At 54.1% G+C, this 21,343-nt stretch overlaps 1 protein-coding gene across 2 annotated transcripts in view; it reads left to right on the forward strand.

The window, feature by feature from the left end:
* Window positions 1-1,757: 1,757 nt before the first annotated feature.
* AP3B2 (adaptor related protein complex 3 subunit beta 2) overlaps window positions 1,758-21,343 on the forward strand; it is a 64,479-nt gene continuing 44,893 nt past the window's right edge. The window contains exon 1 of one of the 2 annotated variants that reach the window (XM_029910793.1): window positions 1,758-1,870. In XM_029910793.1, the coding sequence (XP_029766653.1) occupies window positions 1,758-1,870 (113 nt within the window). Of the gene's footprint in view, window positions 1,871-17,808; window positions 18,487-21,343 lie in introns of those variants that run through there. The other variant, XM_026648210.1, reaches the window with a different exon arrangement.

Raw genomic sequence — 21,343 nt, forward strand, 5'->3', positions numbered from 1 at the left:
GGAGGTGATCCTCACCAGCAGCAGTGCCCAGAGACGGTCTCCTGTTCCCAGTGACCCTTTGGCAGAGTGGGGCACAAACACCCATCAGTGCAGCCAATAGCTGGCTCTAGAAGTCACCTGTTTTAAACATCCCAAGCAGTGGAGCCTCACCCCACATGTTGGTGCTGTCAGGAAGGGGCAGCAGGTGCCAGTGGGCAGGCTTCCAGGGGGTTGGACTAGCCCCCATTTGGCTATCTCCATATCAGCAAAGCATCAGCTGGTCTCACAGACATGCTGGTGTCAGCACCTCTCTTGCGGTAGCCGTTGGCCTGATGCTCTTCCCTGCAGGTTGGGAGCGCTGTGTCCAGCTGCCCCAGCGACCAATGCGGGGACTTCAGCCTGCATAAGAAAGCCAATTAACATACAATCCCCAGGCCTCTCCGGTAACTGGGCTATGGAGATGGCCGGTGCTGCTTCAGCCCCATGACCAGGTGTCCTCAAAGCACCCTAGAGGTTGGGAGTAGGTCCCACCCCTCTTATCCTGCTTCTGTGCTTGCCACCCTGCTTCTGGGGTCACAGACGTACTAATTGCCAGTGTCAATAAGTACGAGTGGCTGGCCAGCCAAGGAGGTATTGAGGAAGGTCCTGCGTGTTCTGGTCCTAACACTGGGGCCTTCCTGGGGCTTGGATCGGTGAGAAAGTCTCAGCGCTGGGCTCCTGCTGCACACCTTTCCAAACAAGGATTCAGGGCAGATTTCCTTGTCACTCCAGAGGCCTCACTCAAGGGCAGCTGGGTTTGGCTGGGGTGGCTCTGGGCAAATGTAACGACACCCCGGCAAGACTGGCCCTAATTGGAGAAAGTGGCAGAGGTGGCCGTTCAAAAACTGTGAACGGCCTCCTCTCCTGTTCTCCTCAGCTGTGTTCATGTAGTTTGGTTTTTAGCCATCTATTTGCCTTTGTAACCCTTGGCCATTTTTCTGGCCACTGTTTTATTTCCCATAACTAATGAACACCCATTTCTGGCACTCAGGTTTTTACACAGGGTGTGTTGGAAAATGATCTCTCCCCCGCCCCCTCCCTCCCACTCCCCGAAAAGTTAGATGTTTTGTCAAAAACCCTTCAGCCCCAAAGGAGAAGTTTTCAGGTTTTGGGGGCCAAAAATCAAAACCTTCCTGTGGGAAATGGCTGAAAACAGAACTCCCTGGTTTGTCACCCAGGCATCAGACAGGGTGGGGCATGCACACACTCTCTGGGGACAGTCACATTGGGGCAAAAGCCCCATTTTTCACTGGGAAAAGAAACTTGGCTGGAAAACTTGTGCCCAGCCCACGTGTCAGAGAAGGGCCTAGCCTGATCCTCTGATCTGCCCCCTTCCAAAGGGGTTACCCCACAGGAGAAGAAACTGGGTCCCTCCAGGGGGTGAGGATGGCTCTGATCCTGCAGCTCCCCCTGGAGCCTTTCTACAGCCCCCTGCCCTGAGTCCCTCTGCCCCATCCGCCCTGCCCCGGCATCCCCCATCTTGTGCTGGACAGCAGCCCAGCACGAGCCGCCTCCTGCCTCTTTAAGAGGAGGCTCCCCCTCCCACCCTGCCTCTCCCGGCCGGGTGGGGGTTGGGGTTTCCCAGCCTACGCAGGCTGCGGCCACATGATGCTGACATCAGCTGCAGCATCCATCCCTGCTGCAACCCCCCGCCCCCAGCGCATCCCTGATTTGCAGGTGCCTGTGGCTTTAAGAGGCTCAGCATCGCCTTCCCCTGGTCGAACCCCCTGCTCCCAGCCATGTCGGCCAGCCCAGCCTACAGCGAGGAGAAAGGGGGCTCCTCCAGCCTGGGGGAGCCGGAGTATGGCCACGATCCGGCCAGCGGCGGCATCTTCTCCTCGGATTACAAACGGTAAGTGGGGGCGCGGCTAGACTGGGCAGGGTCGGGGGGGGGGGTTGCTGGTGCCCAGGCTGCGGGGGGACTGGAAGGGCCAGCTCGGGCCATCCTCTGCCCTGATTCCCAGGGCATGGGCTATTGGATCATGGATGCATTTCCCCTTGTTCCCCACCCCCTCCATTTGGGACAGCATTTTGTTTACGCTGAGAAAAGCACCAACCAGGAGGGACCTGTGGGGGCGGCCATTGCAGTGGCAGATGCCTGTAGCTCCCCCTCGGAGGGGTCTGGGGTAAAAAGGGGGCGCCTGGATTGTCTCTAGCCCCAGGGGTTGGGTGGCTGATTTCAGGGAGGCTTTGGCTGAAGCCTAAGAGCAGGGTGAGAATTAAAATAAATTTTAAAAGATTCCCAGCCACCTTCTGCTAAGCATGTGATCGCACCTGGGGCGTGTTTGTTCTCAGCTACCAGATGTTTGTCTGAGACGCTTTGTGGCCAAACCTACAGCAGAAGGGCTCCTGGGGGGATGCTGGGGGCAGGGAGACACTCAGGTTCCTGGCTCAGATTTCCCCTGTATCCTGTGTACTATAGACGCACAGCAAATCTATAAATCTAGCCCTGCAGACTAGCAGCAGCAGCAGCAAATCTTTGCACTGTATGTGACATCCACATGCAGGTGGAAGCTGGATTCCTATAGCCCTCCATGCAGATTGCGGTATTTTTCTTACAACAGCCAAACCACCCATCTTTGCTGCCCTGGTTTCCAGTGGCATATTTAAGGGCCAGGGAGCTGAATTCACTGGCCAAGTCTCAAATTAAAGGAGAACCCATCCAGCCCCTGATCTGAAACTGTGTTAAGCCATAAGCATATTTCATGGCTTTTCACCAACCCAAAGTGCACCTTGCAGTGTCATGCAAGGACACAGTCAGGGCCCCCTGTATGCTGTTGGGAGCATGATGAGATGATAAAATACACTGCTGGGCGTTGGTGGGAAGACACTCACCTTTAGAAATGAATTCTCTCTGCAAGCTGAGGTTTTCTAGGAAATCTAAAGAACCATGCATATGATATGCCTGCTTGTGTGTCGCCGTAACTGGAGACCACCAATATCTCATGAGACGGAGAGAAATTGCGAGGCTTTATTGCAAATCTAGTTTATGTGACATGACTTTAAACTCCTAGGGGGAAATCTGGGCCACACAGAAGTCAAAGGCAAAACTGTCATTGACTGCAGTGGGGCCAGGATTTCACCCCAACTATATTAGACGTTCCTGTGCAATCACACGAATGGGGGCTCATGGGGCTGCCAATAGCTAGGGTTAGAAGGTAAGAACAATCTGTGCTAAGAAGCAAACTGGAAATGCTACTCTGAACAAGGAATGAAATTCAAACCTTCAGGTGTCAGGATGCCCTTATCTCCCCTTCTTGTGTCTAGTCATCGCAGCACATACAGGCCTTTATCATAGTGCTTTGCAATGGCACATCCCTACGAAAGCAATATTGGCAAGTAAAGGCTGTTTGTAGATTGCTGCCCATATCTGAGGCAACATCTCAAATCTAGAATTCCTATAGATAGGGTTGTTATTGAGTATGTTTTACTGTTAGTGGGTCCGGGGGCCATTTCCTGTGTACTGGATCTGTATAGGGATCCAGTGAAACCCTTTGAAATGACCCCATGAGAAAAGACTAGAGGCCTGAGTCTCATCTCACTGTAAATCTGGATTAACTCCACTGGCTTTGCTGGAGGGATTAGATTTCTGCTGCTATGGCTAAGATTGGAATCTGGCTGTCTGCCTGGGGAAGAGGGGAAGGTGCCAGTGGGACAAAGAACAATTGTGATAGAAATCTGGCCTGCCAAAGGAGAGGTATTCTTACGTACTGCATCAAGGGCTGAATCAGCCAGAATTCCTACTGGGATTCCCACTGTACACTGGGCCTTAAAGCCACAATATGACCCAGATGCAGATTACAGAAAGCTGCAGAGGCCTCTAAGGTAACACCCGTTGAAGCGAAGATGGGTCCTGCTGTGACTAGCAAACCGCAGGGAATGTGATCATGGATGTTTGGGCCCCTACCCTTCTCCCTTATATGCTGGTGTAAATTGGGAGGAGCTCTATTAAAGTCAGGGGCACATTTACACTGATGTCAAATTGGTGTGAGTGAGAGAGCAATAGGGCCCATACAGCGTGTCATGCAATACTTTCTCTTGAAGCGGGTGAGTGGATGTCTGGGTCCCCAGCAGCCAAAGGATCCCTTTAGTTAAAGGGGTTTACAAATCCCAACACCAATGAATAGAGAAGCAGGGTCAGAGACTTTCTAAACAGCTGTTTGCTTGTTTATTACTCAAACCTTCCCGGGCAGTGTTGGGAACTCAAACAGCACAGCCCACAGCGAGGCATTAGAACCAGGACATGAAATTAGCTCAGGCTGCAATTCTGCTGTTGGATCCATCCATGCAGATTCCTGCATGGCTACTGGGCTCTGAACGGGCACCAGGGTCTGCCCAGGCAGATCTGATTGTGCATGTTGTTGTAGGAACCACCGAGTCACAGCTGGGTCTCAACCAATCATGTTACTAGGTCTACACAGACATGCCCGACCTAGCTACACACACCCTGCTGCTCTGATGGCTGCCTGGTGGCGTCTAAAACCTAGAACATGGCGCAGGCTACTAGAGGGCTCACAAACTATTTAAAGGGATACTGCCTTATTCCTATGCACTACAGTAGGATTGGGGCCTTTCAGTGAAACCCAGACTTAACACATGGAAGAAGTGAGGGGAGGCAAACGAGATGTGAAAAATCCTTTGCCATTAATAATGTATGGCAGCCTTGGAAAACACTGCAAATGTTCACTAGCCCAGGCACGAAATCCGTGCTCTCTTGGGTATTTGTGTGATCCCCATTCCTTAGGATCAGAGAACCTCACAGACCTGGATGTAGTTAGTCTCACCACGTCCCTGTGAGGGAGGGAAGAGCTGTTGTCCCGCGGCCCAGAGAGATTAAGGCCCAGATGAACTTCAACGGGAGTGAGGCTCCTAAATCCCTTTGGGGATCTGGGACTTGTCTTGGTCACACAAGAAGCCTGTGTGGAGCCAGGAATTGTATGTAGGTTCCAGGCTGGCACCCTAACTACTGGGCCATCCTTCCTCTCTGTTCTACACCATGAGTCGGGAGAATGAAAAACTAAGGAAATTTTCCCTTCATCTCAAAATGTTACCTCAGGCCAATGGTTAAAATGGTGCCAGGCTGATCTAAAGGGTAGATTTAAAAAAAATGTAGTGAAATGTTGGTAGCAGCTGTTTACTAAGCCAACTAACGGCACCGTGGGTTGGATTCAAAGATGGATTTCTCCCCTGGGCAGAGGAATAGAATCCCAGGCTCTACTGGGTGCCACTGCATGAGGCTGGATTTCACCCTATCCAAACTTGAAGATACAGCAGCTCACCTTAAAAACCCACCAGGAATGAGAGCCACGGATTCTCAGCCCAACTCACCAGCACTAGCCCACTGCTAGCTCTGATCTTTCCAGTGCTGTTTTAACATAGATCTTGATTTTATTTCCTTGTTTACTGGTAGCCCAGAGTGACAGACTAGCCCTTAAAAGCGGGTGTGTGTGTGTAAATATTAATGAAAATGAAGTGCTGAGCCATCACACTTCTCACAACACAAAGGTGCAGCAGGAGTTTTACCATCCCTGATTGTGTTGTGTCAGATCTTGGAAGATGACTAGGGCTGTGCCAGGACAGGAGACCTGCGAGGGGACAATCTGGGTGCCAGCTACGGTCTTGCTGGTGACTCAGGAGGCAGCAATCTTCCTTGTGAGTCAGTGCTGCAGTCAAGTGGCAGGGGTGCTGGAGGTGCCCCTTTTGGGATTAGTTGTTAAACACAGGCTGGGAGCACCTGTGGTTTTTAAATTGTGGGTTCTAGGATGGGAGTGTTGATCCCTGGGTTTCAGTGGAAAGGATTACATTCTGCCTCCCTCAGTTCCCTCGGCAGCATCTCTTGGACAGGACGGTGCTTTTTGCTTCCTGCCCTGAACTTTCCTGGGATGTTCAGCTCCTGTGTCCTGCTCCAGAGGTGGCTGCATTTCAGTGGTTAGTGATATTCTCTAGGTTTTGTACGGTGAGCTCCAATAGAACTCACTGCAGTTAAGGGTGGGGCTGTGAGATGTCCAGGTTAGAAAGAGGAGCCAGGATCGACACGACTGGACACCCTTGTCATGGAATTAAATATAAGTCCCGGGCTTTGGGGTGAGAGCATGGAACTCAGATGCACAGAGCCATCCTCAATCTGCCACTGGCTGGAGGCAGGGGGACCTAGAGAGGTCTTGCCTGTATGCAGGGCAGGAGGCAAGAGGCTGCCCAGGCACTGGAAGAAGACGTGTCAATGGGAGGTGGTCTGTGTAGAATGCCAGGCAGCCTGCGCAGTGGGTGTGTGGTGCATACCCCAGTATGGAAGGGGAATGGGTGAATGTGGCTCACTGCTAATGCCGAAGGGGGATGTTTGTCTCAGGGCAGGGGGTGGCAGTCCTGGGGCACAGTTAACTGGGAGAGGCCTTTTGTCTGGGAATGTATCTGATTTGATGCAGCCAGTGCCGCTTGTAACTGAGAAGGTGGCTGTCTCGCCACCAGCTGTTCGTTTTCTCACTGGAGGGAGAGCAGTGCTTCTGCTGCTCATCTTGCTCCCTAGAATAAGTAACGGGATGCACCCAAGGGTCCATCTCTGCCCTTTCGGAGGCCAACAATCTCCATTAGTTACATGTCCCAAATCCTCAGGGGGGAGGCTGCTCCCTGCTGCCTCTGCTCACCTTGACTTAGCTCAGCTGGTCTGGCTGCTTCTAACACTCTGCGGCTTGCTCCTGATAGCTCAGGTGCCGTCAGCATTGGCTCAGCGTTAGCTTCTGACAAACCTTCTCATCAGACAGGCAGCTCACCATGGGCTGGGGGTATGTTGCTGTTTATAAGCAAGGCACCATTGATTAGGGGCAGAGCGTGGATGGGAATCCCCATCAGAGAACCAGGTTCAAGTTTCCACATGAGATTCAGGAGGTGGGATTCTCTCCTTCCCATGGGGAAACTCCATTTTTCTTTGCAACTCCCCTGCTTGCAATCCAGGTGGGTTCTTACACTGTCTCGTCACCGTGGTATCTAAGCACCTTCCAGTCGAGCATTAAGCAGCTGGACAGACATCTGTCACGAGTGGTTTGTGCTTTCTCATCCTCTCCCCAGGGAGAGGGCTGTATGTGCAGCAGAGTGGTTTGTTTTGGTAGGGTTTTGGTTTTATGTACATGCTGCTCAGTGTTGAGTTAGAGAAGGCAGAACTGTGCTTTGCACTTGGAGTGTGGGTGGGAGGTTTGGGATGGCCCTTGGTTCCTGGGGGAGGTCGGTCTGTGCTCTGGGACTGGCCCCCTGAGAAGTTCTGTCTCCTGCACAGAGTTATTGGAGAGAGCTCCATGGTGCCAGAGATGTTGATCACAATCCACAGTCCTGGAGCATTAGAGGGTCTTTTAGACATGCTGGTTCCAGGCCATTGAGCACTCTGAAGATCAAGATTGAGACCTGGAACTTGACTCTGTTCTCTATTGGAGACTGGTGTGGAGAGCAGAGGTCAGGTTTGGTAACCGGCCCAGGTTCCTTAGCATTGCTGAGGTTTGTTACAGGCTGGCACCTGGCCTGAATGAACTCGTGTGCCTCCCTCTGATTGCCCTGATCTTTGCAGTGGGAAGAGCACTCTACCAGGATCGGCTCACTCCCATCCCTGGGCATGGATCCATCAGTCCTCCCCAGCCCTGCTGGAGGGAACGGCTCCAGTACATTGGACAGCTCACTCCTGACCACAGCCCGGGTGGTGTAGGTGCAGATTTGTCTTCCTTTGCCTGCTCAGATGGAAGCTGAGCTCCTGATCCCGCTGCGGCCTGGTGCTGGGGTGGGACTGCCCCATCTGCTCGATCCTTTCCTCTCTGAGGTGCGTAACCCCCTGCGGGGATGTTGCTGACCCACCACTTGCCTGCCATCCATCAGCAGCTGTCTGTCTGCCTGCCTGCAGCCAGCTGGTGTGAAATGGCTGGACAGCAGCACCCTGTCAGTGCCAGTTGGGACAGATCTGGTGCTGATGATTCAGCAGGAGGTGCTGTTTTCCCAACAGCAGAGCGCTGATGCTAATAGATTCATAGATTCTAGGACTGGAAGGGACCTTGAGAGGTCATCGAGTCCAGTCCCCTGCCCGCATGGCAGGACCAAATACTGTCTAGACCATCCCTGATAGACATTTATCTAACCTACTCTTAAATATCTCCAGAGATGGAGATTCCACAACCTCCCTAGGCAATTTATTCCAGTGTTTAACCACCCTGACAGTTAGGAACTTTTTCCTAATGTCCAACCTAGACCTCCCTTGCTGCAGTTTAAGCCCATTGCTTCTTGTTCTATCCTCAGAGGCTAAGGTGAACAAGTTTTCTCCCTCCTCCTTATGACACCCTTTTAGATACCTGAAAACTGCTATCATGTCCCCTCTCAGTCTTCTCTTTTCCAAACTAAACAAACCCAATTCTTTCAGCCTTCCTTCATAGGTCATGTTCTCAAGACCTTTAATCATTCTTGTTGCTCTTCTCTGGACTCTTTCCAATTTCTCCACATCTTTCTTGAAATGCGGTGCCCAAAACTGGACACAATACTCCAGCTGAGGCCTAACCAGAGCAGAGTAGAGCGGAAGAATGACTTCTCGTGTCTTGCTCACAACACACCTGTTAATACATCCCAGAATCATGTTTGCTTTTTTTGCAACAGCATCACACTGTTGACTCATATTTAGCTTGTGGTCCACTATAACCCCTAGATCCCTTTCTGCCGTACTCCTTCCTAGACAGTCTCTTCCCATTCTGTATGTGTGAAACTGATTTTTTCTTCCTAAGTGGAGCACTTTGCATTTGTCTTTGTTAAACTTCATCCTGTTTAACTCAGACCATTTCTCCAATTTGTCCAGATCATTTTGAATTACGACCCTGTCCTCCAAAGCAGTTGCAATCCCTCCCAGTTTGGTATCATCCGCAAACGTAATAAGCGTACTTTCTATGCCAATATCTAAGTCGTTAATGAAGATATTGAACAGAGCCGGTCCCAAAACAGACCCCTGCGGAACCCCACTCGTTATGCCTTTCCAGCAGGATTGGGAACCATTAATAACAACTCTCTGAGTACGGTTATCCAGCCAGTTATGCACCCACCTTATAGTAGCCCCATCTAAATTGTATTTGCCTAGTTTATCGATAAGAATATCATGCGAGACCGTATCAAATGCCTTACTAAAGTCTAGGTATACCACATCCACAGCTTCTCCCTTATCCACAAGACTCGTTATCCTATCAAAGAAAGCTATCAGATTGGTTTGACATGATTTGTTCTTTACAAATCCATGCTGGCTGTTCCCTATCACCTTACCACCTTCCAAGTGTTTGCAGATGATTTCCTTAATTACTTGCTCCATTATCTTCCCTGGCACAGAAGTTAAACCCCTGGCACAGAAGTTAAACTAACTGGTCTGTAGTTTCCTGGGTTGTTTTTATTTCCCTTTTTATAGATGGGCACTATATTTGCCCTTTTCCAGTCTTCTGGAATCTCTCCCGTCTCCCATGATTTTCCAAAGATAATAGCTAGAGGCTCAGATACCTCCTCTATTAGCTCCTTGAGTATTCTAGGATGCATTTCATCAGGCCCTGGTGACTTGCAGGCATCTAACTTTTCTAAGTGATTTTTAACTTGTTCTTTTTTTATTTTATCTGCTAAACCTACCCCCTTCCCATTAGCATTCACTATGTTAGGCATTCCTTCAGACTTCTCGGTGAAGACCGAAACAAAGAAGTCATTAAGCATCTCTGCCATTTCCAAGTTTCCTGTTACTGTTTCTCCCTCTTCACTAAGCAGTGGGCCTACCCTGTCTTTGGTCTTCCTCTTGCTTCTAATGTATTGATAAAAAGTCTTCTTGTTTCCCTTTATTCCCGTAGCTAGTTTGAGCTCATTTTGTGCCTTTGCCTTTCTAATCTTGCCCCTGCATTCCTGTGTTGTTTGCCTATATTCATCCTTTGTAATCTGTCCTAGTTTCCATTTTTTATATGACTCCTTTTTATTTTTTAGATCATGCAAGATCTCGTGGTTAAGCCAAGGTGGTCTTTTGCCACATTTTCTATCTTTCCTAACCAGCGGAATAGCTTGCTTTTGGGCCCTTAATAGTGTCCCTTTGAAAAACTGCCAACTCTCCTCAGTTGTTTTTCCCCTCAGTCTTGATTCCCATGGGATCTTACCTATCAGCTCCCTGAGCTTACCAAAATCCGCCTTCCTGAAATCCATTGTCTCTATTTTGCTGTTCTCCCTTCTACCCTTCCTTAGAATTGCAAACTCTATGATTTCATGATCACTTTCTCCCAAGCTGCCTTCTACTTTCAAATTCTCAACGAGTTCCTCCCTATTTGTTAAAATCAAGTCTAGAACAGCTTCCCCCCTAGTAGCTGTTTCAACCTTCTGAAATAAAAAGTTGTCTGCAATGCAGTCCAAGAATTTGTTGGATAGTCTGTGCCCCGCTGTGTTATTTTCCCAACATATATCCGGATAGTTGAAGTCCCCCATCACCACCAAATCTTGGGCTTTGGATGATTTTGTTAGTTGTTTAAAAAAAGCCTCATCCACCTCTTCTACCTGGTTAGGTGGCCTGTAGTAGACTCCTAGCATGACATCACCCTTGTTTTTTACCCCTTTTAGCCTAACCCAGAGACTCTCAACACTTCCGTCTCCTATGTCCATCTCTACCTCAGTCCAAGTGTGTACATTTTTAATATATAAGGCAACACCTCCTCCCTTTTTCCCCTGTCTATCCTTCCTGAGCAAGCTGTACCCATCCATACCAACATTCCAATCATGTGTATTATCCCACCAAGTTTCAGTGATGCCAACAATGTCATAGTTGTATTTATTTATTAGCACTTCCAGTTCTTCCTGCTTATTACCCATACTTCTCGCATTTGTATATAGGCATCTAAGATACTGGTTTGATCTTTCCTCCCAGTTTTGTCCTGACCCTCCTTTCTCTCTGCCATTATAGCCCACGCTCCCTCCTATTTCCAACCCATCTCCCAGGTCTCCATGTTCCCCACTTACCTGCGGGCTTTGCTCACCTGTCCCCGTCGAACCTAGTTTAAAGCCCTCCTCACTAGGTTAGCCAGTCTATGTCCAAATAGGGTCTTTCCCCTCCTCGAAAGGTGAACGCCATCTCTGCCTAGCAGTCCTTCCTCAAATAGCATCCCGTGGTCTAGGAAGCCAAAGCCCTCCTGGCGACACCATCTTCGCAGCCAGGCATTCATCTCCATGATGCATCTGTCTCTGCCCGGGCCCCTACCTTTGACAGGAAGAATCGAAGAGAATACCACCTGCGCTCCAAACTCCTTCACCCGTACTCCCAGAGCCCTGTAGTCACTCTTGATCCGCTCAGTGTCACACCGTGCAGTATCATTTGTGCCCACATGAATGAGTAGCATGGGGTAGTAGTCAGAGGGCTGGATAATCCTCGACAATGCCTCCGTAATGTCTCGGATACGGGCTCCCGGCAGGCAGCATACCTCCCGAGATGAAATGTCAGGGCGACAGATGGGCGCCTCCGTCCCCCTCAGCAGAGAGTCTCCGACCACCACTACCCTACGTTTCCTATTCGCAGTGGTGGCAGCAGACCTCCCAGCCTTAGGGGTACGAGGCTTCTCCTCCTTTACTGTAGGGGATGATGCCTTCTTTCCTGTATCAAGAAGAGCATAACGGTTACCTATTACCACAGCGGGAGGGTTCGGAGCAGGGGTGGAGCACTGCCTGCTGCCAGAAGTAACCAGCTGCCAGTGTCCACCCTGAGCCATCTCCTCCTCCACCAGTGGTGTATCAGCAGTCCTGTGTACTGGGACAGCTACCTCAGCTGTCTCCACATGGACACTGTCCAGGAATTGCTCGTGGATTCGGATGCTTCTCAACCTAGCCACCTCCTCCTGTAGCTCTCCCACCTGCTGCCTGAGAGATTCCACCAGCAGGCACCTTTCACATTGGATGGTCCCCCCAGTCTGGATATCAGTAAGTGGAAATTGCAAGTTACAGTCTCTGCAAAACCACACCGGGATCTGGGTAGAAGCATCCATGCTCAGGCGCTCTGTTTGGCTACAGGCGCAGGTGGAGGAGACAGAACCAGTGCTGGCACAGTTGTTGTGGGTCTTCCTAACCATTGTAATCCTCTCTCTGTCAAACTCCCGTCTGCAGCCCCCTGTCCGCTGAAAGGGTTGTTTAAGCAAGAAGTTTAAAGTTTTAAGGGGAATAAAGGGAAAACAGATAGAACCGGCAAGGGACCCTCGCCCCTTCCCACTCCCCTTCCAAACTCCCTTGCGAAACTCCCTGTTAGCAGCCCCTGTTCGCAAAAGGGAACAGCCCTGAGCCCTGGAGCAGCTGGAAGGCACCGTGCTGCTGGAGGTGCCATCTCTTGGGTGAGATGTAAAACTGAGATCCCGCCCACTCATGCTCCTATGCCACTCTTCGCTATGTCCTCCAGCTGCTAACTCCCCCTACAGTCCCAGCTGTACATAGTGGTGTTCTTTACTTCCTGTCCTAAACTGTTGTGCAGCATAGCTGTGTGCTCTATAACAGCAGCTGCATTCTATGTGGTTGCATTTCAGTGGTAGGTGAAACGATCTCTGTGTAAAGCAGCTTATTGGAATCTCCTGGGATGAAAGGGGATAGAGAGGGTTGGAGGAGCAGGATCCTGGCTGCCTGCTAGTTATCATGCTGCCACCAGAGCTTCCTGCTGCCTTTGCCTCCCACATGTGCAGGGTTCTGCTGGGTTTGGGTTTTACATGCTGGCTAGCTGTTCTGCTGGAGAACGTAGGTGTGGGGAGGACTCAGGGCTGGGGCTGCATCGCTCTGCCATTTGAATCACACAGCTGGGTCGTGTTTGTGTCCGGTGGGGGAAAGCATCCATGCCTTTCTCTCCCAGCTAGACCACTCCTATGCACTGTACGTAGGGCTGTCCTTGAAGTGCATCTGGCAGCTACAGCTGGGGCAGGCTGCTGGGTCCCAGCCTCACTCAGCCCCGGTGCACTTCAAGGAGTCAGTTGCCATCCTCTGAGCAGGCTGGGGACAGCTCCTTCCCCCACGTACCATGGAGCAGCGGAGTTCTGCCCAGGCTTCTCCTCTGCCAGCTTTCCAGGCTTGCAGGCAGGGACCAGACCGATGTCCAGGGCTCTGTGCAAGGTTCTGGAGCTTCAGAAGGTCTTTGCCAGCTCCCATGGAAGTCTCTGCAAATCAGGTGCCTGCAGGGGTCCAAACCCCACCACGAGGCTAGAGCTTGTTTGGTCGTTGTAGAGTGCAATTGAAGGCTGCCAGGTGCACCAGTGAGGCTGGGGGTGGCATGTGGGCTCCCAGAGAGTCTCAGCGCAGGTGGAACCGGCTAGAAGAAGTGACACTGGGGAGGCTGAAATGATGGATCCTCAGAGCCTGTGCAGCCGGGCAGTGACTGGCAAGCTCCTGCCCACCGCACTCACCAATAGGCCTCGGTCTGAGCGAGGAGAGGGGAAATCTGAGCCCTGGAGACTGCCAAGCAAGGTGTAGATTGGTGCCTCTTGTGGTCCCCAGGCCTGTTTCACACAGGTTCCCCAGGAAGCTGCTCTGGGCCTGTCCTGCTGGGCTCCCTGAGGTGGGCTTTGTGCCCCCCGCCCTCTCACTGACTGTACCACGCCTGCTGGGCATGCTTCCTTGGGCAGACTATTTTGAATGGCTCTGTGGGAGTCAGACACTCCCGGCGACGGTCCAGCCGGGCGAGGCCTGTGAACCTAAAACCAATGCCTGAGTCTTCTTGCTGTGGCCATGGGCCTGCAACCATTGCAGGGGGTGGGAATAACGAGCAACCGCAGCATGAGGGGCCCGGGACAGCCCCTCCAGGCTGACGCTGCCAGAGTCTGTGCAGAGCTGCTGGGGCTGTAAATGAGCCACGTTGCCAGGCTGCCCACAGCAGAGGGTAGGTACAGTGGGGACTGTGCTCTGCCCCATGCCTGTCTGAGCCCAAGACTCCTATTGGGGGTATGGTGCCCCCCCTGCTCGCTCATCCCCGCAGCCCATCAGATCTAGAGCCAAGTGCTCTCCAGCGCCCCCTGCACTGGGACTGTGGCAAGGCAACCCAGCCCAGCATCACTGCAAGGCCTGGAGGGGAGATGATTGGTGGGCCTCTGTCACATGGATGGTTTAGGCCCCAGGACCACACCTTGGCCATTCACCATCACAGCTGACCTGAGGCTCAGCTGGGAACATGGGGCTCTCCCCAAAACAGTCACGGCCTCCCACTGAGTCTCGTTCCCAAATCCTGCATATCTTCTAACAGGTGCCCCAGCCCCAGGAGGACACCGGATCCCCAGTATCGCCGGGAAAGCAGGGAATGGAGACTCTGCATGTTCCAGGCCCTTCTCCCAAACGGGAACTCGCCCTGCCCAGGGCTCTGGGATAAACTTCAGGGTAAATGTAGGGGCTGGGAGCATGGAGAGAGCCAGGCACGGTGCAGGCAGGAGCTGGACCAACTCCCAGTCAGCTCTGCCAGTGCCCCTCAATCCCGACCCCAGCCCCCTGCTACTCCAGTCCTGCCCCCATTCCCAAACAGCTCCACACAAGAATCCTGTTGCTTTCACACTGCTGCTGCACCAGGGGCTCTATCAGCAGGGATGGGAGCTATTCATGAGACAGGGGGCCCCCTGGAAGCTGTGAGGTGGATGGGATGGCAGAGACCCACACACACACCCTTTTAGGGGGGAGAATAGCAAAGATCCCAGTAAGGCTCCAGAGGGGCGTGGGGGCTAAAGTGTCGTCTGCCCACTAGCCTTACAGCAGGACGGCTGCAGCCACTTAGTGCAGGCCCAAGATTAACCCTTGTGCAGAGCAGTGCTGGGGATCTACGCAGCTCCCCACTGTCCAGCAACGCTATCGATCGGCCCGTCCCACAGGGCCTGGGCTACGGGGATCTGCGAGAATCCTCACTGCTCAGAGACAGGAGCCAAACTAGCCAAGGGCTCAGGGTGAGCTTGTAAATGCTCCCAGCGCCACCCCCACACTGACTCCAGTGGGGGTTCCACTCACAGGGTTGGGCCCAGGAACTACCAGGGTGGGTATCCCCCACACCAACCACCCCCATGATTGGTACCTGAGTTGAGGGGCTGTTTGCTGACAGCCCTGATGGGGACCAAGGACTGGCCTGGCCATGGAGACTGAGTGCCCATCTCGCCCCTAGTAGCGGGCTCCCTACAGAACAGGGGCAGGGACGGTACCTGCCCTGAGGATTTCCTTCTCCAGCACTGTCAAGCTGACACCCGTCACCGGAATTTGGCTTCTCTTTCTTCAGTTTTCCCTTCTGACATCGTCTCTGAACTTTTCCTTCCCTGCTCTCTGTGAGTAACGTGAACCCGAAGGCAGGTAGGATTTCACTGGGAATGTTCTGATACCAGCCCAGAGGTACTGGGAGCGCCATCTATCCCGGTGTCAGGACAGCTCAATGGCCCAGTGGGCTAAGAAGGAGTCTAGATGAGTTGGCCTGGCCCTGGCTCAGCAGCTTTTGCTGTGGTGCTGTGTGTACAGCGTGGATATAGCGGCCTGCGAAGGAGCTCAACCGTCCGTGGGGCTCCGGCTTCAGCGAAACACTCCGGGCCTGCTCCTCCTGTCTCGTGCCCTGGGGTAAGCCAGGAGCCAGAGCTGCTTCCACAGGGTAAACCTGGTGTGAGATCACAGTCCGGTCTGAACACCCATCCATGTTTGGAATTTAGCACCTTAGTGCAAAATTCTGGGCTGGGGGCAGGGAGGCACAAGAATTGCATGGCAGAGGGAGGATGGGCTTCTGGTTGAGTTGCTGTGCTGGGATTCGGGAGCTAGGTTCTGGGCCTGACTCTGCCATAGACTCCCTGGGTGACCAGGGCAAATCCCTGAGCCCCCCCCCCCCCATCCATAAATCAGGGCTAGTGATGCTTTCTGTGTCTTATTTATATTGTAAATATAGGGGCAGCCACTGCCTCTTAATACGTGTGTCTGTACCAAGCCCAGCACAATGGGGCACTGCAGGCGCTACTGGAATGCAAACAGAGCTACAGACACAAACAAGGGGGTGGGCAAACATGCACAGTGGCCACTAGATGGTGCTGTTCCCCCCCCAACAGAAACCAACCCAACTGGCGTCTAAGTGGGGCTCTTGCCCCTCTGTCCCTCCCCTCGTCTGGCGTCTGGGGCACGGCCAGCTCCAGAGGCTGTGACATCTCCCCAGGCGGTTGATGTGTCCAGGCTGTCTGGGTCCGGGGGCATTGAACGCCCATACGTCAGCTCAGCTCCCCGTGTCTGTGCTGCAGCCCAGTGTGATGCTGCATGATGCGCTGGCTGTCGCAGACCCCAGCCCTGGTGACTCATCTGCAGTGCTGGCTGCCATGACGCCTGTGTGAACGGCTCTGTCCCTGTGTGGTGCTGGCAGTGCTGCACCAGGGGAGCACTGCACGGGTCAGGGCCATGGGTCAGTGACTGGTCCTCGCTTAGGGGTGTGCTGGAGGGGGTTACGCCTACTGGAGGCCCCATGAGCCTGGCACTGTCCTCTCTCACTCCTTCGCCCAGCCCCCTCTCACCTAGCAGCTTCCTGGGCTGCCTTTCCCTCTGGCCAGCACCTGGGAACCTCACCGCAGCTGGCTCCTTCCCCGCCCCGCTCCCTCCTCCCAGACCTGCTCCATAGCTCCCTCCTGTCCCAGTGCTGCTCCCACCTGCCTCGTGGTCCTTCCATCTGGGATGGCTGCTGGGCGTTGGGCCCTCATGCACAACGTGGGGAGCGGGAATCACTCCCTGTGACCCCAGCCTGCCCCTGCTGAAGTGAATGGAAAATGAGAACGGTGAATTCCCTGCCTGGTCTCGGACAGCTCCGAGCCTGCAGCAAGGGGTTCCTGCTCTCAGAAACTCCCATCAGGGGCAACTCTCTGTGGGTTTAGTGCATGAAGTTCAGCTCTCTGTGCAGGGGATGTTGCTGTGGCACGCTCCACAGGCTCCCCCCAGCTCTGGTGAGGTCGTGGCTGGGTCCTTAGCCAAGCACAGTGTCCCTGACACTGAAGAGTTAAAGGCCAGTGGGTGGTTCAGGCCTCCTCGTCCTACAGAAGAACTGACCGGGGGCTGGAACGACTCTCTGGACCCCTGGAATGAGATCCTCTGGCAGGAGTGGGCATCCCTGTTAAATCCTCTGGGGGCTGCCTCAGTCCGTGGCATAGGCACAGTGGCATCGCTAGGCTGGAGCAGACCCAAGGTCCTTCTAGCCCAGTGTCTCATCTCTGCCAGTGGCCAGCACCAGATGCCTTAGGGAAAGGTGTAGGAACCCTGCAGTGGCAGATGTGGGGTGATCTGCCCCCATGAAAGTCCCCTGAGCCCCTAAGAAAGAGCAGTTGAAGCCCTTGGTAGCATGACTCTAGATAGCCTCGATACCACCCTCTGTGAGTCCCTCCCTGCACCTAGCTGAGTGCTTGGCAGCCCTGTCCTGCCTGTGCCCCGTGGATGGGAGCTCGTAGCCTGCAGATGCCCACAGATGGCAGGTCCAGTCACGCTCTGGGCCTGATGCTTGGAGGTGCTGAGCACTGGCAGCTAGCATGGACTTAGCTGGGGTCTGCCCTATGTCCCTGTGGGGCAGAGGATGGGAGGGGCTCCCCAGGAGCAGAGTGGGGGGGCTGGCTCACTCTGAGTGGCAGTTTGTGTGTGGCCAGCAGGAGGCGCTGCAAGCCAGGCGAGGAGCAAGGGCTCCTTTTCAGCTGCCTGCCAGCTGCTGCAGCATCAGATTTCAGCCCAGGGACAGAAGGGCGGGGGCTGTCAGGCGGAGGGGAGTTTGGAGCGGAGGGGAGCTGAGTCATAGAGCTGAGCCAGCCGACCTGCAAACGTGGCTGGGCTGTACTGAGCGTCTGGCTGGGGCGGTTGGGGCAGCGCGGTGCGGGCAGGAGGAGCCTCTCCAGCCTGCTGTGCCAGGGCCAGCCAAGCCCTCCGGGGAGACCAGCAGCTGCTTCCCCATAGCCATGTGGGTGCCCCCCTCACAGGCAGCCAGCCCCAGCTCCTCGCTGCCTTCCCTCCTTGTGCCTTGAATCGCACCCGCCAGCTCAGGATCTGGGATCCAGGATCAGAGACAACAACCCTGGGGGGTCCAGAGGGGTGCTGGTGAGAGAGGGGGCAGGAAGCCCCCCCCCAGCTGTGCTGGAACCCCACTGGGGAGCTGGCCAGGGGGAGCTTGGCAGAACCAGGTTAACCCTTTGAGGGCTGGCACACTGACTGCAGAAGAATCAGCATCCCTGTCGCTGAGGGGCCATCCCCTCTCTCTGCCTGTCGCTGACCCCTGCTCCCCTCTGCAGCTGCAATGAATCCGATGCAGAAGCTGCTGCAGCTGCCGGCCAGCGCGGTGAACCTGGTGAGGTTCCAGCAGGGAATGGCAGGTGAAGAGGCCAAGAGTCCGGTGCTGACACCTGACGGAGGGCAGCAGGTCTGGTACAACGCTATGCAGGCCGACGAGCTCCGTCTGCTCAAGTCGCCAGAGCAGGTGGCTGCCCCAGAGAACAGCACCAGTGGCAGCCAGACACAGCCACTACGGTAGGGCCACTGGTGGGAAGGGGGGCTCTTCACTTCCTTCTGACCAGCCTGGCTTGTGAGTTTGGGAGGCAGGGAAGGGATGGGAGTGCTTGGAGGACACAGAACCATCCTCCCCTTAGGAATAAAATGCTAGCAACCTGGTCCTCTTAAGATCTCAACTGAATGGTGGCAGTAGTGGGATGAGATGGGAGGAGCCTCTTCCCAGACAGACTCTGCCCCCGGGCTCCCCATTGTCAAATTGGGAGTGGGTTTCCTGCTCCCACAAATCCCTGATCTGCACTGAAAGGGAGGGAGAAGGGGAGTGGGTTCTTCACAACACTGCCCCCATCACACACCCAATCAGAGTGATATTAGGAGAGCTCTAGCCCCTTGGTCTGCCCTTCAAACCTCCGCCCTGCCTAACTCTTCCACTGTCCCCAGCTTGGCCCGTGGGGGATCTGGCCCTACCAGTCTGAAACAGGAGTTGCTGAGTGTGTGTCTGGGACAGAGTCTCTCTGGGACACAAGGGCCTGCATTCCAGTGAATGCCAAGCATGCTTCAGGTGGCGCTTGCTGGGTGATGGGGGCATGGGAAGGAGTCACAAGGGGCTGCAGGGGGCATACGGCTACCTATGAGGGGAGCTTGGGATGCTGGGGTGACAGACAAGGGTACAGCTTTAATGACAGCCAGTAAAGCACCTCTGAGCCTTGAGGGCCGAGTGTCACCCTGCTGTGTCCATGGAGCTGTCCAAAGGGCCCATCTCTTTGAGGGTGCAGGTGAAGCTGGCCCAGTGAAATCTGTTTTCTGTGTCTCCCTTCGTCCAGCCCTGACCTTGCGTCCTCCGGGCCCACTTGCCCTCCCCCTCCCCCTCCCCCCGGGCGGCCCTGCAGGGCCACTCCGTGCCAGTTGAGTGCCAACCCTGCTGCACCTTGTGTGCCTGGTGTTCCTGAAGTGGTGCCCTCACCCTGTGAGTCCTTCGCTCACCTGGGCCCGGCCCTGGGGGCAGGGGAAGGAGAGGACGCTGAGGATACTATAGCAGCACCTCGATACATAGTGCCTTGCTCCATGCTGGAGTTGTGAATCCCCCGCACTGGGGGCTCCGTGCCCACTGAGCTCCCTGCCCCAGAGGAGCCACGTAAGGGCTTTTGGCAGCACAAAATGGCGGTTTTGCTGTTCGTTGGGAGGGATTTAGCTCCGGCTTTCCCCAAATCTGCTCCCTTAGAAACAGGACAGGTCCCTCCAAGTCTGGGAGCACAGAACAGGTGACTGGGAATAGGGTATTAGAAAGGAAAGCACCCAACTCAGCCTCACCTGGTGCCTGAGCATGGGGGTTGCCTAGGGACAGCCTCGCACTCTGTGGCTTGGTCCCAGCTTCAATCAAAGTTTGGGGTCCCATCAGATGACCCCACAGCACGGGAGGTTTGGATGGAGGATTCCGGTTCAGCCTGCTGTAGAGGCACTTGGATCTGGACAAGTCTCCCTGTGCTCTGGGGGCTTGTCTCAGCCCCACCTGCAGATCTAATTGTTCCATTCCCATCCTTAATACCTCTGTTCCTGCCCCTCTGGGAGCTGGGTGCTCCTCCTCTACTGAGCGCCATGGCAAGGGCTCCTGTGTTGCTTCATGGGCCTTCCCTGTCCATGCTGCGGTGCTGCATTTTGGACAAGCTAGTATCTGTGGTGTGTTTATGGTTAATGCCCCCCCCCCAATTTGGGGGGGGGGGCAGCCCAGCTAGAAGGGGTGACTTTTTTTCCCCCCCCCCCCCCTTCCAGCCCCAGCCCACCCTCCTCACGCTTAGCTCTGACTCAGCCCGGTCCTGCTCTGCAAGTCTTGAAGCTCGAACCTCAGAACACACTGGCGGAGTTCGCTCCGGCTCGGCGGCATCTGCTCTTGAATTGGAGATGTACTATTCCCTGGAAACTCTGGGACTGCTTTTGGAAATGGCTTGGACTGTTTTGTCCCCATGTCACTTCTATGCATTTAGGGAGCCTCAGGTGTGCTTACAAAGGGGCTGATCCCTTATAGGAAAGCCCCAGAGAATTGAATCGAGGGTTATACACTATCTATAGGGTTTTGTTTGAAAGCACCCTATAGAATGGAATATATAATTCTATCCCTGCTACAGAAGTCTATGGAAAGGACACTATCAAACGCTGTGACCAGATTCTCAGCTGGTGGTAATTATTGGATCCAGTGGAGCTCCACTGATTTACTCCAGCTGAGGCGCTGGCTGGTTTTTGTCCCTATTAAATCCCTGATTGGGGATGTGCGCATGGAGCTTCCAGTGACTCACAGGGAGCTCCCTGCGTGATGAGCTCAGACCCCGGAGTCCCCCCTGCCACGCATTTGGGAGTTCCTGCCCTCGGGGTCACATTGTGACTGGGAGTTTTGCTCCAGGTGGAATTGAAAAAGAGACACAGGTGCTGGGTCAGTTCCTACTGATCGCCAGGCCAGGGACAGCCCAGGGAGCTGCAGGGTGGGCAGCCCGTATGCTAACCCATGCTGATGTGTCCCTGCCCAGCTGGGGATGGGGAGGCTCTGTCTCTAATTGGCAACAGAGGCCTTAGTGTCCATTACGGAGAGCTCCTGCCCACTGTGCTCAGACCCCCAATATCCAGGTGCGGGGGCGACAGGCCCGGGGGCATCCAGCTGGGGGCAGTAGGGGGATGTTCAGAAGAGATTTCATGTTGCAGATGCTGGGGCCCAGCTGAGGTCCAGCAAACTCAGCCCATAAGGGACTCACTTTCCTCCTGGGCCCAGAGGCTGCTGGGAGGAAGGCACCTTGCCACCCCCCTCTTCCTTCCCCCCCCCCATGTGTAACCCCAGCTGCCCAGGGCCTGTGAATGGAATAGGCATAAGAGAAGCCTAGCATTGAGGTTG

The sequence above is a fragment of the Terrapene carolina genome, unplaced genomic scaffold (genome assembly GCF_002925995.2).
Source record: "Terrapene carolina triunguis isolate 2854851 unplaced genomic scaffold, T_m_triunguis-2.0 Scaffold67, whole genome shotgun sequence".
Lineage (NCBI taxonomy): Eukaryota > Metazoa > Chordata > Testudines > Emydidae > Terrapene > Terrapene triunguis.